The following is an 18,257-nucleotide window of genomic DNA, read 5'->3' as shown; positions in this document are numbered from 1 at the left end:
ATTTGACGTGAAAAGATTTGAATTAAAGACGGAAGTAACTTAATACAAACGAGGGTGATGGCGAAGTGCGCAATTCTAACTAGTCCTGTTTGAGTGCTGTGGTAACAGTGATTTCAGGTGGTAGAGAAGTCGTTCAGCAAATGTAAGATTGCTAGTTGGATCTCGACTTCTGTCTTTATTATGTGCATGCTCCATGACGTCTTTACAGCGTTTTCAACCAACCGCTCGCTCCAGCGTTTCCGTGTGGACTCAGATTTTTCTTGACACGGTTCCGTGTGGACGCGATAAAAAAAAAAGTACCGTATCCAAAAACAAATCCGGATTCAGGCAATCCAGGTTCCGTGTGGACCTGGCCTTAGACTACAGACTTCTACAAAGGCGGCAATGGGATGTGAGAGTCTGTGTGTGTGTGTGTGTGTGTGTGTGTGAAGTCCTACTGCCTGGAAGACTCCGTTCTGGCCCCACTCGCCGGGGGAGTGGTCATCCGGGTCGTCGCCGTCATCCTCCTCTTCCTCGCCTTCGCCCTCGCCCTCTTCCTCCCGCACCGTGTCCATGCCGTCCTCCTCGTACTCAGTCAGGCAATCGGACTCCTCTGCTGTTAAAAAGATCACTGTTAGCACACCCCAATCAACCGAGCCAACCAGCTACTAAGGGGAGAGATTAGATCAATGGATAACCTGGCAAACTTCAGTTTAGCACAGATTAAATGTTTCTGTGATAATGTGTATAGTATTAAAAATGGCAGATAATAATACAAATAACAATTAAGTACTTATTTTTGTCATTATTGTTCATTTCAAATGTGTCTAAATGCATAATACGATTTATAAGTAGCTTTGGATAAAAGCATCTCGTAAATGAACAAATATAAAACGGTCACACTTATTTTGAACCCAAATGTGTCAATTGACAAATGGCTGACCATCAGCAGCTACAAAGGTCTGGACTGGCTCAATCCGAGACACGATCTCGGCCAGGTCGGTGAAGTCCGCTCCCGGGCACGTGCAGGACTACAAAACAAGAGAACGATCGTCAGCGGCCACGACAAAGCTGAGCCGCAGGAGTGCAAGGATAATCGGTTGTATTGTATAACTTTACATACATACATGAACTTTGCATACATATACACGTACATACTACACACAGATATGCATCCACTCCCCCACCCCCCATCCCACGCCTTCGACTCGTCTGCTTCGTACCCCCCAGTATGACAGGACAGGGTCTGTGACTGGCGCCTTAACGGGCTGCTGGGCCAGCTGGCTGCTTGTCTGTGCTGGCTTACCTTCTTCCCCCCACTGGCTGGGCTTAGATCACCCAGTCTTTGGCTTACCTCCATCCCCCCCCCCCCCCTCCCCATTGCAAGTCATGTTTAAAATGTATGTGCTTATGTGCTGAGGTGTTTTTTTTATGCTCCCACACTGTACTCCTCTAGGAGCATAGTCTGGGGGTTGTCTTTTTTTTCTCTCCTCTCTCCCCTCATGTTATGCTGTAATCTTTCATCCTCTCTTTGCATTTCGTTGTACTCTGTGCAATGACAATAAATTCATCCATCCATCCATCCATCCATCCATCCATCCATCCATCCATCCATTGTAAATTGTTGTATAATAATACATTATTTATTGATTGATAAGATAGATGGATAGAGAGAGATAGAGAGATAGATAAATTGGGTAATGGATAGTGCAGTGAAAGAGTTCCTCACGTCGGTCTTCTTGCTGTCGTTGTAGTCGGCCGACCGGTAGTCTTTCAGCATGTTGTCAATGATGTCGCCCCTAGCCCAACCCGTGAAGAGCAGCTTACCATGCTGAAACCCAACATCCTGCACACAAAGGCCATAGCAACGATGATGAAGATGAGGTCATAGGCAGCAACAGTGTTTGGATAAAATCCTACAGCACTATAAATGAAATATCCCATTTTCTAGTTATTAGCCTTCAAAGCCCCAAAGCAATCTTCCACCAACGTAGTAAAAAAAACTTCTACTGAAAACTTCATTGTCATCAAGATCAGTCAAATAGCCAGTAATACAATATGTTTAATACTAGAGCAGTTTAAATTAACTACATTTATTACACAATGTACAGTACCAGTCAAAAGTTTGGACACGCTTTCTCATTTTTTCTTTACTTTTGTTATTTTCTACATGGTAGATAACACTTTTTTTTTTTAGAACATCAGTCCATATGTGTTCTTTCGTAGTTTAAATGTCTTCAGTATTAATCTACAATGTAGAAAATAATAAAAGTAAAGAAAACACTTCTCAAAAAAATTAAAGGTGTGTCCAAACTTTTGACTGGTACTGTATATACACACACACACACAAAATAATGTTTTCTACCAACATGGTGGAAACGCATATAAAATCTGAATGACCGTGAACTTTGCATCAGCATTTATAAATCAAGACTGTGCAAAGTGAATTAAAAGAAAGAATCTGAGGACACTCACGTGGATCTCGTCAAACTTGCCAAAGTCCATGGTCTTGAAGCGGTCGATGGGCGGCCGGATGTACTCGCAGTACGCGCTCTTCTTCACCAGCTCGAGCTGCCGCACGCACGACACGTACGCCAGCCTCGACTGGATCTCCGCCATGTCGGGGACCTGGGCAAACCCAGAGGTCAGGGGTCACAAATGTCCGTTAAAATGAGGATCACGGTTTTGATACCTCTACAGCTCCACTGATATGTCTCGCTTCCATCATATGTTATGATGACCCATTTTTCCTTCCATAATTTTTTTTTTATTTACTGATTCATGACAAAGACCTTAAAGCTAACATTCTAACCGTGTTTTTCCACACTCATGACATGGTTTCGGACTAGGTGTATTGATTCAAAACATTTGAAAGGGAGATCCCTTTTATTAGCACCTTGACTTTTTCCGCCCAGGGGTTGAGTCGTTTCCACAGCAACCAGAAGCCCGAGAGGCTGTCACCGTAGTTGCAGAGGTCGGTTTCATCTTGGCTGCCCACGTCGATGGCAATGACGGTCTTGGCGCCGAGCGTCCTAGCGATGTCGGCTGCAGGACGTGAGGCGTTGCGAACGGACAAACGGACGGACGGACGGGCGGGCGCACAAATCACAGGCACATCCGCGGGCATCGTGGATGTGCATGTGGGAGAAACCGGTCTAGGGTCATCATTAAGCACAAACCAAAGAAGAAACACTGAAATGCACCAGGACACTGCTTTGCCACATTTTTGACGTCCAACTGCATCTTAACAAAATGCACCCACTTATGTTGAAGAAGTAATCGGTTACTGGTAATGTTGACCAAGCAACTCCAATGAAGCCCTTGCAAAGCCTTCCAAACATGGAAGAATGTGGCAATGCAGTGCAATCGGGTGACCGTTGGGTAATGCAAAATACTTGAGGTTCACAGGAGATACCTGATGTGATGCCACCCCATAGTATATGCCAAAGGTCAGTGGAGAATGGGGCTGGGGTCAAGGGTCAAATCAAGGCATCAAGCAGCTGCACCAGCTCAGATCCAAGCAGCGTGATCAGTTGCTACTTAACTTAGAAGTCTAGTAATTTTAAGTTAAGTAATTTTGAGAGGTTTTGGTCTGTCTAGAAAGGGGCCACACACATGCAGATATCTCCAAGAAAGTACAACCATGTCGCACAAAAATATCTTTTGGGCTTCTCTGAAGAGGCAAAAATATCGTTTGCGAGACATGGTTTGAATTTCATCCTCTTCAGATGTTTTTTTTTTTTTTTTTACATTAACAGTTATCCAAGAGTCATGCAACAGTTACCACAACTGAAGGAAAGTGAGGTTTTTCTGTATGCTATAAAACAATAACGGTATTGACGAGCTAATGTGTATGTGGTTACAATCTCCTTAAACAAAATGACCAGTTCTCATGTATGCCAAGTGTGGTACTTGTAGAGCTGCTGGTACTCGTAGAGTAAATGTAATACCTTCATTTCTTTCAATTATGGCATGCAGAAAAAAAATCTCCAGATGTTTTAGCCTTCTCTCCAGTTGTAATTTAACAATTAAGGGAATGTGACTGATTCCATCTTGTAATAGCAAAACCCTGAAACCCTTTGCTTTTGTTGTGATTGGCATGCTGTTAAAAGGGGATTTGGCTTGTTAGTCATGTGGCAGCATTACATTTCAACTGGATAGAGACCCTTTGGAATGGTGTGTGGAGCAGGTTTGGGGAAAACAAGGCAAATGTATCAACAGAAATGCAACCAGTTTCAATGCACACTGGATGCATCTCATAAGCTCACAAAGGGATAAGCTGTGCATTGTTGTTGTTGTTGTTGTTGTTGTTTTTTTCTTTCTTCTCCTTTTGTTCCCCCTGATCACACACCAGACCAGACTGTAATTTAAGCCTGAATTTCACACACTGTGTGATAGGGCAACTTGGGCAGACTAGCACTGTCCCTCTCGCTTGCCCTACACATACTTCACTGGCAACTGGGCGGCTTGTCTAATCTCGATGTACTGCCTGTTCTACCTGAGTAGAAGTGGTCATCAAACATCAACCAAGAACTCCATTCAACCGTCATTTGTGTTCACTTCTACTTATGCAATACTTGGAGGTGCGAAGTGAACTGCATATTAGACTGCATATACAAACTTGAAAAAAAAAAAATCACTAGATTCCAGGTTTCACTTAAGGGTTGAAATTGAAGTGCGAAGTGAACTGCATATTAGACTGCGTATACAAACTTCACTAGATGTTCTCAAATTCCAGGTTTTTCTTAAGGGTTGAAATTCAAAAGGAATTTGAAAGGTTTTCTTGAGATGAGAGCTGTATCTGACATAGCCTTATGCTATGCTAATGCTAATATTCATGGTCTGACTGACGCTAGGAGGAAAAGCATGTTCGCCACACCAGTCGGCTCAGATGGAAGAGGCAGGAACCACTCCAGCTACCCTCTGTCTACTCAAAAGCACAACGCGGGGGCGTACTTACCTGGTCCCCAAAAATTCACATAACCCCTTCGCCCTCCCCATGATGATGCACGCTAACTCGTTAATCTAACCTCCTCTGCTCCTACGCTCTGCCCTTTTAGGGCGTCCCCCCCTGGTCTCCTCCTTCTCAGGGGCAGGCTTGACGGCCAGTGGAGAGGGAGTGGTGTTGGTCGAGGGAGCGACCCGTACTTGCCTGGGAGGTTGTTGATGTAGCCACCGTCCATGAGCAAGTTGCCATCTTTGGGGTCGCAGAGGGGCGGCAGGTACCCCGAGAGGGTCATGCTCGCCCGCACATAGCGCCACAGAGAGCCTGGCACACCGGAGGGGGGAGGAGGGGAGGAGGAGGAGGAGCAGGAGGAGGAAGGGAGGATAATATCATCTCAATATCGTCTCAGAAACGCAAATCGGTGAACCGCACGACTCGACTGATCAGTGACGCGCTGCAACAGCACACAGGTCTACCATCGCAGGGGGGGGGGGGGGGGGGGGGGCGAAGGCTGGGGGCGGCGCAGCTCACACTCAAACGGTCGACCCAAGGATGGAGCGAAGCCTTTGGTCCAGCCTACCTCATGAGTGCTCCGTACTATAACCAAGCCCCCATAGCTTGTACTGCTGTATGGGCTACATACAAGGTGTAGGGGGAATGGTGGAAGACCTGGAGCTGGGGCCATGAGGTAGACTGATCTCCAAAACGTGTCTCATAAAAAAAAAACTCTGGCTTCTGGCATGGTGGGACAAAAACAACCCTGTTCAGTAGAATCAATCTATGTTTTTGCGTGGTCCAGGAATGCTAAAATAGGAAGAAAAGTTCCATTCCAAAATAGTTAGGTTTCAATCTGAAGCCACTAGGTTATCTGTAGATGTCCCTGCACAGGGGCAGCCAGAGGATCTGTGGAGACAGGCTTTGGAGATCCGTCAGTGAACACGTTTTGGGGGGCAGCCAGCCAATCCCGACCTGCACTACCAGGCATAGCCAGCAGGGGGCAGTAGCAGCAGCAGGAAGAGAGGGCTGGCTACAGCATGGGTTGGAAGGAGAAGGAGCACCATATATCAAAAAAGAGAGAGAGACAGAGAGAGAGAGAGAGACAGACGGTGTGACAATGTTGTGTGAGGTTTGGAGGGGGAAAGACAGTAGCGTTGGCTAACGCAGATCACCAGTTAGGCAGAGGCGAGGGGGGGATAAATCACAGACTCTGAACAGAGTCAACAGCTCCGAGAACAGACTCGTCAGCCATTTTGATTTCTGAAGGGGGGGGGGGGTCTCTTAAAGCATGTCATGCCCAATACACATGAACCACAGGTAGAACCACAGGTAGAACCACAGGTTCATGTAGGATCCAGAACACTGGCCCCTGCTGATTGTGCCCGGTGAATACCACAGTCATATTTGGGTCGACGAATCATTCCTTAGGTAGAGATGCTGATCGAGCTCATTTTCAACATGCACACACATACACACCAAAGAGGCAAAGCCAGTGACGCTGCACTCAGCCAAGCTCAGGCAGCAGGGAATGTGCTTGCTTGTGTGACAGAGGAGGTGGAGAAAACAAACAAACAAACAAACAAACAAACAAACAAACAAACCAACAAGCAAATGAAACAAATAACGAAAAAAATAAAAATAAAGAAAAAGACCATGAATGACAACAGCCAGACAGCCACATGAAGAAAAGATGGCAATAGCAAGAAACAAACAAAAAAAAAAGCCCAGGAAGTATCAACATAAAGATTCACACCAGAAAAAAAAAGGGACACTGTGGACCTTTCTGCCAACAAGCCTTCTTGTAAACTAAACTAGCCTTTTTTTTTCCCACCTAACTGCAATAAAGTGCACTTCCAACACTTACTCCTGTACCTATAAAACCAACTAAAGCATAACTAATTGCTAAGGATTGGTGAAGGCAGACAATTCAGAGCGCCATTCACAAGGCCCAGCGGATCAACACCAAGTTATTACTAACCCATGCTCCACCCTTACAGACGTTATGGGCATGCAGAGACATTAGGACAACACTCAGCCCAAGATCAGATGGAGACTTACAACCTTACTGACCATACTCAATCTCTAAGACATATCAGAAAGAGGATGAGGACACACCCACCCACACACACACACACACACACATTCCAAAACGCAGCCAGCTTTCACCTTCGGGAATGGGAACAGGGACTCACAAGCATATGCGTGCATATATACTGTGCTGGGTGAGTTACAGGTAAAAAAAAAAAAAAAAAGGAAGAGGAGGAAGCTCTTCTTCCCAAAACAGTGGGAGAGAGAGCTCATGCACGTTCGACCCAGGGATTAGGACCTGCTGCCTAAGACAAACACCACTGCCGTTCTGGGAGAAGTTACACGGGGGACCTCTGAAATTTGGACATTAATAAGACGGTAACTTGCAATGGTCAATCGGGAAAAGCTCTTCTGAGTTTTTAGTTTAAAGGCCAATTTATACGGAAGTCGGTTTCGTGGACAAACAGATGAGGAAGGGTAGGGTGAGAACCCAGACCTCCTTTTTCTGCTCTGCCCATCACTGGTACGGTTTTGGCATATCTGCCCTGCTGATTCCTTCCAAGCCATGGGGGTTTCCCAATGCACGAGCAGTCGGGAATAAGGGAAGGTTGGTTAGGAGGCGGGACGGAACAGAGGGAGAGGGTAACCGGGTGGTTGACTGTCGTCAAGGGAACGACTTTTTTTGTTTGGTTGCATTTTTTTTTGTTTGTTTGAGGGAGTCGGAGAAGATGGTGGTGGTGTTGGTGTTTGTGGTGGTTGTTGTGTTGAGGGGGGTTGGTCATTATAGGGTGGGGGGGGGGGGGGTGGGCAGAGTTCTGACCTGGGACATTGTTTACATAGCAACCATCCACAAGCAGGTGACCATCCTTGGGGTCGCAGAGAGGAGGTAAATAGGGGGTGTAGGACGCACTGGCTCTAACATAGCGCCAGACTGAGCCTGTCAAATGAAGATGAAGAATAAATCAAAATGGACCACAGCAGCCACCCCAAAGAGGAAAGAGAGGAATAGTGAGAAGAATGAGTGAGAGAGAGAGAGACTGAGAGAAGGATGAGAGAGAGAAATGAAAAAGAGAGAGAGGAAGAAACTGAGTGATACAGTCACAGGATTGAGGAAAGAGTGCGAGTTGAGACTGGAGGGGGGGGGGGGGGGGGGGGCAAAACAGACAAACAAGGTAAAGAAAGAGCGAAAGAGAGAGGGAGAGAGAGATGAGAAAAGGAGGTAGAGAGGAAGAGAGAGGGAGAAAGAAAGTTGAGAGAAAAGTGAGTGATATGAGATGAGCAAGACAGGACACCAAGAGAAAGAGTGAGGAGGTGAAGACACGAGAGACAGGAGACAGATGGAGGTGAAGGTGAGAGTCAACAAAGGGAGAACACTGGAAAAGAGCTTACAAGGAAGAAACCCCTGCCTGGAGATAAACCTTTCACTCAGCTGAGAGATAAAAACAGTCAGTCAAGGTTGACTAGATCAACTGAACAAATACATTAAGCTACATTCCGCATAGGCCCATAACACAGGCTTACGCAACTCCTCTGGATACATCTGAACCGTCTTTACTACGTGAAAAAAAGAAAAGAAAAAGGTGCTTCTGCTTTCTGTTTCTTTTCAACTTTTGATCCAAACGTAATCTGCTCTCAAATCCCTGTGGGGTTTAATCAATGTTGTGTATTCCTGTTTCTTAGTGAGGATTAGCATTAGCATAATGCATTTGTTAGCAACAGATGACAGAGTGGAATAAGCAAATAAACAAAGGAGAAAGCAAAAGCTCATGAGGTATTTGCACAAAGCACACACACACGCGCGCACATACACACACACACCCACACACGCAGAGAAAGAGACAGAGAGAGAAGGAGCTGTTGGCCAGGCTTAGTTGGAAAAAAAACAACACACACGAAGGAGGTCATCTCTAATATCAGGTCCATCACCTTCTAAGCAGCCCTTTTATAACGGGGTCCCTCTGGTCTACGCATCACCGGTAAGGCCTGTGATGATCACCATCTCTGACCTGAACTGGAAGCTAACCCCTCCTTGCAATGTGTGCTTTGACAGACTGTAGGCTAAGACAGACTATATCTAGCCAAAGAAAATAACAGCAAAAAAAAAAATAAGAAAAGAAAAAACAGTGTGGAAAAAAATGATAAAAGGCAGGGAGCCAGAAAGTAGCAGAGAAAATGTTCTGGATCCTAGTGGCGTCCTAGCTTGACGCCCACTAACAGGAGACAGGAATCGAGGGCAGACTACACGAAGCGTAAAGAGCTAGCAGGAAGCGATACAGGTGCTGCCAGTCAGCAGAAGCAATGGAGCTACATTATATGATTGCAGTTCATCATTTTTCGACTTTAAGGAAATAAATGCTGATGATTCCCTTCCTCCACCATCACACAATGAAAGAGGCAGAGGCAAATAATCAAAGTTAAGGGTTGTGCGGAAATTAAATGTACTGGGGGGGGTGATAGTTTTTTTAAGTGCGAAAAGACATTCATGCGAGATGAAAAACGTATGTTGTAAGATGAAGACAAACAGAACATTAGCTGAGATGAGGAGGGGGTGGGATGGGATGGGGGTGGTAGAGTTTGTGTTGGGGACGTCTTATGAATGCAAAACCATGTCTGGGCAGAATAAGGAAGGAGAGGAGGGTGACAGAGGAAAAAAGGGAGAGAGACACAGAAAAAGAAAGGAAAATAGAGGTGTAGAGAGAGGAACAAGCTTGGCACCCAAAGTTAGTCAAGGACATGCCAGGTGCATTTTCACAAGCACTGCACCTATGTCAAGGCAGGGGGATGGAATCCCCCCCAACCCAAGACACCCCAAAGCCAGCAGTCGTATCAACCAATCAGTGGATGAGAAAATGCTATAAGCAGTTACTTATTCCAATGTAACCAATAGAAAATGTATTTACCAAAAAGCACTATGAAAGCTTTTCACAGCCTTCCTCGGAAACTACTAAAATAAATATGTTTTGAGGTAAAAAAAAAAAGTAGTAATCTAGTAAGCCAATCGATCCTTCGGATGAACTGTCGTGTGCTGGATTTGGGGTGGCAGCTCCAAGTGTGTTGTAAACCCCCCCCCCGGAGCTGAGACACTATAGGCAAGGTAGCAGGATAGACCTCACACACAAAATTACTGCAGGGTTAAGGGGCAAAGTGCTTCTCAAACAAACCAACAAACAAAACGTTAAAGGCGGTCAGTCAATCAATCAATCAATCAATCAATCAATCAATCCGTTTCAGTCAATGGATATTAACATGAGTTTGTGATATACAAGCATGGATGGAGTGTCAATCATACAGTAATGCATTCTAGAATGTTATCAAAGAGTTACCCCAACCCAACCTCCCAGTTCTATAGAACACATGGTGAGAAGAACATGTGACATTGTACTCTACTCTAATTCTAATGGAATGGCATGATCTTAGAAAATCACAACTGAAACTTGCTTAACTAAATTTTGTAAGTAAGCGTTAGCAAATCTAATACCGAGGTCTATAAACCAGTCTTGTTAAATCTAGGGAGTTTTCTGTTTCATTCCTTCAAAATCACAAGTAGCATTTAATTGCTTTTGAGGATGCTAAGTACTGATTGTACTGGTTACTTGCATTAGTTCTCTGTCATCACAAGCGGTTGCAGGTAGATCATCTTCACTGGGAATGCGGTTAATATTTAAATCTACAAGATCAGTGGTTATGAGCCTGAAACCTCTTACAAGCCTTCCTTGGGTGGTCTGTTTCTGTGCTACTTTGGTTCATCCTAAGAGTGAAGTCTTGAGTTTTACACCTAAAGCATTGTACACACTACCTGACCTGTAACTGTCTCCACATATGCAGCATTGGTGCATACACATGTCAACCTATTAAAAGGTCAGGCCTTTGGAAGTGCCAACAGGCTAACTGTCCTCACTTGAACTGCCAACACTCAATAATGCTACATTCCGTTCAATCTCCAACTCTGTCTATTATTCCCAAACTGCCGCTTTGCTTCGGGACATGACTAAATTCCAACATGGGGGTCGGAATGCTACTCATACTTCCAGCTCTTATCAGCCAGCACCTCAACCTTTGTTTTAATTATATATCTGATCACATTTCAAAGGGGCACTAAGTAAGCCCATGTTTATTGTCTGCTTCTAGACTTGCAACAGTGACCTAATTCTGAAGGCAGGGAAAAAAAAAAAAAAAAAGACAGCCTCTCTCAATATTTCTGTGAGCATTAAATATCTTATCTTACTAGTGGTTTACTGCATTTCTTGAACTTTTAATCAGGCCCAGGAGGGGGAAAAACAACAAAACAAACAAAGAAACCAAAATAAACCTAGAGTGCAGAGGAATGTTGAGAAACATTATATCCTCCAGCTCCCTTCTCCTATCAGAGTTCGATCATTTTTACAGGTCTAGAAGCAGCGTATCGACACACTGCTCCGATAAACAGCACCATTCAAAGTGCACATCGGGGCAGGAAGTGCCCCTAATCTGCAAAAAGCTGATAAGAGCGGAACAGGAGCAGAACTGACCAATACTAAACAAATAAAGAAATAAAGAAAGAAACAAAATGTAAACAAGACAATATCGGGCAGAGGGGGAGTGAAGAGAGACTGGGCGTGGCCATCACTCACCGTCCTGGTGGACCCGCATGGACGAGGCCGTGATGTCAGTGGTCACGTTGAAGTAGGGCAGCCACAGGTCCTGGAGACGGGGATACAAGAAGCACAGCACACCAGTCACGTATGAAGCAGAGCACACGAGTCACGTACAAAGCCTAATTTCTAGTCACTCGACTGTGGTTTAAATCCGAAACATGACCACAGAATGGTGTCCATAAGAGAAAAGCCAAACATTATAGTTCAGTACAGTTGGAGCTGTGACTCCATTATGTGATGAACTTATATTCTAGAAAACGTCAGAAACAGGATGCGATTCCAGGCGTAGGGACCAGAATGTGATTCCAGCCTCCCAACTGGATGTCAGTGTTTTAACTCGCAGTGCTGTGACCACTCACCTCAATCTGCTTGTCCTCAAACACGTTGGAGATGCTGGTGTTGAAGGCGGCGCCTGAGAACATGGAGGTGATGGGATAGGTCAGATCAAGGACCGTTTTGAACACGGAGTTCATTGCCTTTGAGAAAACACAATGAATCAATCAATGAATCAATCAATCAATCGATCTTTATTTGTACAGCGCATTTCATAACAGGAGGTAACACAATGTGCCTCACAGAAGGAAAAATGGGGGGGGGGGGGCGGGGGTTACAAACACTTGTAAAGACACACAGATTTTCCAGAGATAAATAAACAGGAAATTACGTACTAACCACACTGGAAAGTAGAAATGGAGTTTAAAGGGATTTAAAAAGTAGGGGTATTTCTTCTGCTCAGTGTAAACAATTCAGTGCGGCTTTGGTTTCATTTTACATGAAATACTAAATACACTTAATTATAATTTTCACATGTTCCAGGATGGCTGAACTGAATAAGGTGTGCTTGACTAGCTTTGTGACTGAAGTCTATGTGAGGGCAGCACGACATGCATGAAGCAGGGCTCGCTAAAAAACACACAGGCTCTGTTTACTGTGGGATGGTTGGTATTGTCGCTACCTTGGACCACTCCCGTGCTCGCTGTTTGACGCGCACGGCGCTGCGTTCCTCCGCATACAAGGCACCGATGAACGAGCCGATGGAAGTGCCGCCCACGATGTCGATGGGGATGCCCGCCTCCTCCATGGCCTTGATCACGCCCACATGTGAGCACCCTCTGTGAGATTGACAGTCAGAGTGACCAATCCAAATAATCTGCTCAGTCTATAATTTTACAGGCATCAAGTAAAATACATATCAGCAAGTTCTACTATTAGTTTAATAATTTAACAGAAAACAATTATATTATGCCATAAGTTTCTACCTGTTAGTATAGACATAAAACAAGCATTACAGAAAAAAAAAAAGCACAAAATACAGCTTACTAGAAGTAAGTCGTATTATAATTTAAGATGGCAGCCAAAACGTAGTTGTTATTGACTCTGTTTAGTCACCTGGCTCCCCCTCCTCCTAGCACCAGTGCTATGCTGTTCCCAGTCAGGACTCGCGCCAGGCGGGAGAAGTCACTGTGGCGGTCTGCTGTCTTCTCAAACACCTTCTCATACACCTCTCTCTGCAAATGCGCACACACACAGACACACAGACACACAGACACACAGACACACAGACACACAGACACACAGACACACAAACAGACACAACACCACCTTAGTTTGACAAAACACAACTTCAACTGTATTTTCAAAAATCAAAACACAAGCCACCCATAAGGAGCAAATCTCAGAATTCATGTCTGAATCCTGCGTCACAGGAGTGGAAGAACGGCAGGAGACGTTACCAGTCGGGATGGACTCCGTCGGGAGAAGACCCTGCGTGGGCACCGGAGGTGCAGGTGACCCGAGCACCAGCTGCGCATGTTGAGCCACTCCACGGTTCTGGAGGGTCCGGGTCCGTCCTCGCGGTGCAGCAGAACCAGCTGCTTCAGGGCCCGAACGGCTGTGTTCTCCAGCATCTGCTCCAGCTGTAGGGAGGGAACCGGAGAGAGAACCAGAGCGGACGGTCACATAGGCCTAACTCGTGTGGAAATATTCAAAACAGTGCTGTCTGTCCCACTCAATATTTAACAGGATTTTGCTTTAAAAAAAAAATATATATATATACACAGATATATTAATATTAAATATCAATACATTTATCAGGAACATTTGGAACTTTTGTTATAGATATTCAGCATGAAATCAAAAACAGAATATTCTACGGTGATGTCTGCCTGGACCCTGTTTCATTTCCGTAAATAGAGCATAATGTCTGTATCGACAGCAAAGAACGCTCTTAAGGTTCTCACTTCTGGAGTGAAGGATCTGTTTTTGTAGTGTATTTTTACGAAAACATTGGTAGTGTTGGTAATAATAAAATGAAATGTTTCCCCAAGGCCTAGTTTTGTCCTAATGTCTCCAAAGGGGATCTGTGTTCATGCTGAAACACTATGGCCTACTGGAGAGTACTAGGCTATGATATTTATATCTGATGTATGTGTATTGATTCTGTTTCTGTATCGGTTTGTCTGATGTATTGATAAGAGCCTAATACTTGAACCTGGCAGCGCTGTCATCCATAAACATCCGTAAACCGGTCTTAACCCTAATGCTTAACTCACACGATTGCGTTGGAATGCGTTGATCCAACGGATGACGGAGGAGGAGTCTGGCACATGGGGTTGTGTTGATAACGGAGACGTTATAGTGAGATTGACAGGTCAACAAACCAATCACGCCGCTAGCAAGCTGTTTACCTTGTGGGTAGTAGCATCTAACATTAGATTAGGTGGCTCAGACACCTCGCAAATCCTCTCAGACGTATTTTTTTCAGTTACATTAATGTGGTTTTTACATTGTACAGTGCCTATTTGTCGGTAACTTAAAAAAAATCTGAGCAAAAAAAAGTCAAACAAACAACTTTTAGGTACAAATACGACCATCTACAGAGTATGGTCCGCCATCCTTTTTTTTGGAGCTTTGCGCTCTTTAGACGTGAGCATTAACGCGATCTGATTGGCTAGCGCCTGTGCTGTCGTATTTGCATGAAAGGCAATTTGATTTGCCGCCAGCAACGCAACGGAACCCAACGGAGCCACAATTCAGTTTGGCAAAGGATTACGCCACCCCATTCAAAGTGAATGGGGATCCGTCAACCTTGACGGATCAACACATTCCAACGCAATCGTCTGAGCCAGCCGTTAGCGTGACGCCTGGTGCGGACGTGTGCCCACTGACCTGGCCGAGGGCGGGCTCCTGGTCCCCCAGGCCCACGATGAGGATGCAGTCGGCCTGCCGGATGCAGCGCTGGGTCCAGGGCGTCATGGTGCTGTCCGTCTGGTAGAGCACGATCCGGTTGATGTCCTCCTGCTGGGCCAGCCAGCCAGACAACCGATACTCATGGATACTAACAAAAACAACACAAAACAAAAACAAACAAAAAAAAACTGCTTGAAAAACAGAGCTGATGCAATTTAAGTTCAGAAAGACCATTCCCATTCATGTATCTACTCCATACCATATATGGCCACAACCTGATAGAGCCACATTGCCTTCAGAAAAATGTAATAGTCGTACTCCTGGAAAAACAAGAGAACGTTTTACCTGTCGAGGGCTGATGCTCCGAGTCGCTCCCTGATAATTTCACTCGTCAGCATCAGGGTGGGTCCTGGAGGAGGAAGTTTGGAATTCACACAACATGAGGAACTTACCCATGCACAAAATGACATAAACTAACATATTATTCCTAGACAAAAAATAGATTCGGTTTGCTTCTGAATACAAATTTTGGCCTGCAATTTTTTCCAGCTGTGGTTGAAGACAGCAAATGGCGTTACCTATGGCACTGAGGGCGTGGCTTAGCTCCAGGTTGAAGGCATTGATTGGCACATCGTCGCACACGGGCAGGACGGCCACAGTGGAGAGGTTACTGGCGGGGTTGGTGACGTCAGGGCTGGAACCCAGGGAGGGTAAGCCCAACGCAGAACCTGCAGACAGGATGAGAAGAAAGAAAGAAAGAAAGAAAGAAAGAAAGAAAGAAATAGAAAAAAAAGGCAGAAAGACAAAAAGAAAGAAAGAAAGAAACAAACAAACAAAGACAAAAACAAACAAACAAACAGACACAAACAAACAAAAAGGCAGAAAGAAAGACAGAAATAAACAAACAAAGACAAAAAGAAAGAGAGAGAAGTTACATTTTTGTTTAATTTCAAGACTGAACTGTTTGCTCCTCAAGTTCCTATGGAACCAACCCCATTAAAAATAGTACGACACGGTGAACCTATCTGATGGCACTGGGAAAGGACTCACTTGAGAAAGGGCCCCGCGTCTGCTGAAGGTTCCCCAGAATCTTCTGGCCCAACAGGTGAATCAGTCGAGTCACTACCTAGAGTGTAGAGGGACACAAAGACACCATCAGCACAACCATGGCCAGAAAAAAAAAAGTGAGTGAGATAGTAGTGTGAACTAGCAACGGTGACTTGGTAATTTAAAAGTACTACTTATTGAGTCACAAAAGCCGTAGTGAATGAGTGTGTGGTGAAAACAAGTAGTAGGGAAGGACTGAGTAAAGACACCTAGCTGTTGAAAGAGTAGGGAACTAGCTGTTTGTGCTGTATGTTTCTGCTTGTGATACATTATCTATACACGGACATCAAAGACAAATTTGTTCAGGCTAAAGTTAAAAACTATGAAGAAGCCCAGGCATGAAGTTGGAGATTAGAGTGGTAATGGGTCATGAAATGCAATTATAACTGACAGTAACAGTTATTACTGCCACTTTACAGTGACTGGGTAGAATTAGAGTGCACTTTACACAAAATATTTTTCCTGCGATATCGATATCTATAGATATCTTGATTAATATGGGATTGTGAATTTCCCTGTAATTCCCACTCCTCAGGAAAACTAGGGGTGACTAATGACTCATGAGTGAGTAATGAGTAATTAAGAACTAGGAGTGCCGACACGTCATGAGTAGAGTGGAGTGATATGTGACCGTGGCGGACGGACCTGAGGGTAGCGTCTCTTGATGTTGTTGAGCGTGCCCTCGGGTAGCTTCACCAGCTCTGTGTCTCGCACGGCGTGGACCGTGGTGGCGCGCGGCTGCCTGGTCAGTGCCTCCACCTGGGGGAGACAGAGGGCGTGACAAAAGAAATATGGTCAGCCTGGTTGGTCCCTTTAACTTTAAACTCCCAGTTTTACCTTCAAATTCACAGCAATATTTACATTATGTACATCAGGAAGGCACACAAAAAAAAGTGAACATAGTTTATTATATACATTTTATTTGACATTTTCATTATCGCCTAATAGACAGGCATATCATTCAAATGGTAGGGAGATCTTCCTATTAAATGGTCTTAATGAAGAAAATAAGGCACCTTCATCTAAACAGCAATGCTCAAAAGGTAGTTGTTTCAAGAAATGTGCCAATTGCCCTTTGCAAAACTGAATCATACCTTTATCTCAGCCATTGTAAATAGAGCTAGATAAGCACAGATACAGGCAGATAAAGACTAAGTCACTGCTAGGGAAGAAACCACTCCCTGGAAACCGCGGTTATCGCGATCAACCGCAAGAAGCACAGACTCACCACGCCGATGAGGTCACCGCGACCATACTCCCCGACCAACTCCTTCTTGCCGTTGGCCTTGCGGATGACCGAACGCAGACGGCCGTTCAGGACGATGTAGGTGCAGTCTGACTGATCGTCTTGTCTAAGAAAATAAAAAGCACCAAACTCATCGTTAGCACCAAGTTTCAAACCGAACCTTCCAATAGAACGTTCAATCAATGCCCCTTGACGCCCAATCATTTTCATTTGATTTGTGTGGTCGTATAGCACAAACAAACACATCGAGCAGCAATGTGGTTTGGGTCTACGAATTGTTTGCAGTGAAGGCTACAGGCTAAGTCCTTAAGTTTGATGTGCGTGTGCCTGTGCAACGAACAACAACTGAAAACAGTGACAAGCAATAAAGAAGGTCATTTGTGCACTGACGGCTTAAGTCAACACTAGCACACTGGCAGCACAGCAGCCACCTTAAGCAAATCTAAATCAAGCCACATTAACACACTGTGGTGTCAATGACCGAAAAACAAAAACCTTGACACAACTCAAGATTACTCAGACCAGTCAAAGAGGTTTTCTGTTGTCATGGTGGTGATTTCATTCTACGTCATCAACATCTAAGTCATTCACCGAGATATCGGCAGCTTCAAGGCCCTGATCAACGAAGCTTCATTGCATCAACTGCACTGTCTTTGATCTCATTCTATAAATGGGAGGCTGCGCAGAGAAATGGTGATCAATGATTAACCCTGAGGCCAGACTAATCAATGCAAATTACCCCTTAACCCTACAATGTGTTTCAGATTACACATTAATCTGACATCCGATTAAGTATTTTTATGGTACTGTTTTGATTGAAATGTTGCATATCTATTAATTGTGCATTTCAGTCTGCAGGTATGGCAGCATATCCAGGCTTAGCAACACAGTTCAGACTTCCAAGAGAATGACCAGAGACCAGCAGGTGTGTTAAGAAGTCTTGAGGTACCTGTAGAGAGCGCGGCCAGCCTCCACGGCCATCCAGTCGATGGCGAAGTCCATCTGGCGCACGAAGGACGACATGCGGACGGCCACCGTGTGGGCGGCGCTCAGCACCACGCTGGGCTGCTCCCTCATGATCCTGCAGGGGGCGCCAAAGAGTGAGTCAGCGCACAACTCATTGTGAAAGTAC

At 44.9% G+C, this 18,257-nt stretch overlaps 1 protein-coding gene across 8 annotated transcripts in view; it reads right to left on the bottom strand.

Annotated features, from left to right (window-relative positions):
- Positions 1–18,257, bottom strand: part of pnpla6 (patatin-like phospholipase domain containing 6) — a 40,417-nt gene that overhangs the window by 1,774 nt on the left and 20,386 nt on the right. For 6 of the 8 annotated variants that reach the window (XM_031562616.2, XM_042703638.1, XM_031562615.2 and 3 more), the window contains 18 exons: positions 18,075–18,206; positions 17,108–17,231; positions 16,525–16,638; positions 15,823–15,898; positions 15,351–15,500; positions 15,118–15,181; positions 14,752–14,920; positions 13,317–13,499; positions 12,973–13,091; positions 12,539–12,695; positions 11,943–12,059; positions 11,560–11,629; positions 5,132–5,248; positions 2,876–3,024; positions 2,455–2,607; positions 1,709–1,825; positions 923–1,010; positions 438–595 (listed from right to left, as the gene is read on the bottom strand). In XM_031562616.2, coding sequence (XP_031418476.1) covers positions 438–595; positions 923–1,010; positions 1,709–1,825; positions 2,455–2,607; positions 2,876–3,024; positions 5,132–5,248; positions 11,560–11,629; positions 11,943–12,059; positions 12,539–12,695; positions 12,973–13,091; positions 13,317–13,499; positions 14,752–14,920; positions 15,118–15,181; positions 15,351–15,500; positions 15,823–15,898; positions 16,525–16,638; positions 17,108–17,231; positions 18,075–18,206 — 2,257 coding nt within the window. Of the gene's footprint in view, positions 1–437; positions 596–922; positions 1,011–1,708; positions 1,826–2,454; positions 2,608–2,875; positions 3,025–5,131; positions 5,249–7,769; positions 7,887–11,559; positions 11,630–11,942; positions 12,060–12,538; positions 12,696–12,972; positions 13,092–13,316; positions 13,500–14,751; positions 14,921–15,117; positions 15,182–15,350; positions 15,501–15,822; positions 15,899–16,524; positions 16,639–17,107; positions 17,232–18,074; positions 18,207–18,257 lie in introns of all 8 variants that reach the window. The other 2 variants (XM_031562617.2, XM_031562619.2) reach the window with 2 other exon arrangements.

Source organism: Clupea harengus, chromosome 24 (assembly GCF_900700415.2).
Source record: "Clupea harengus chromosome 24, Ch_v2.0.2, whole genome shotgun sequence".
Classification (NCBI taxonomy): Eukaryota; Metazoa; Chordata; class Actinopteri; order Clupeiformes; family Clupeidae; genus Clupea; species Clupea harengus.
Note: the sequence above shows the minus strand (reverse complement) of the source record. Positions and strands in the feature narration are given on the sequence as shown.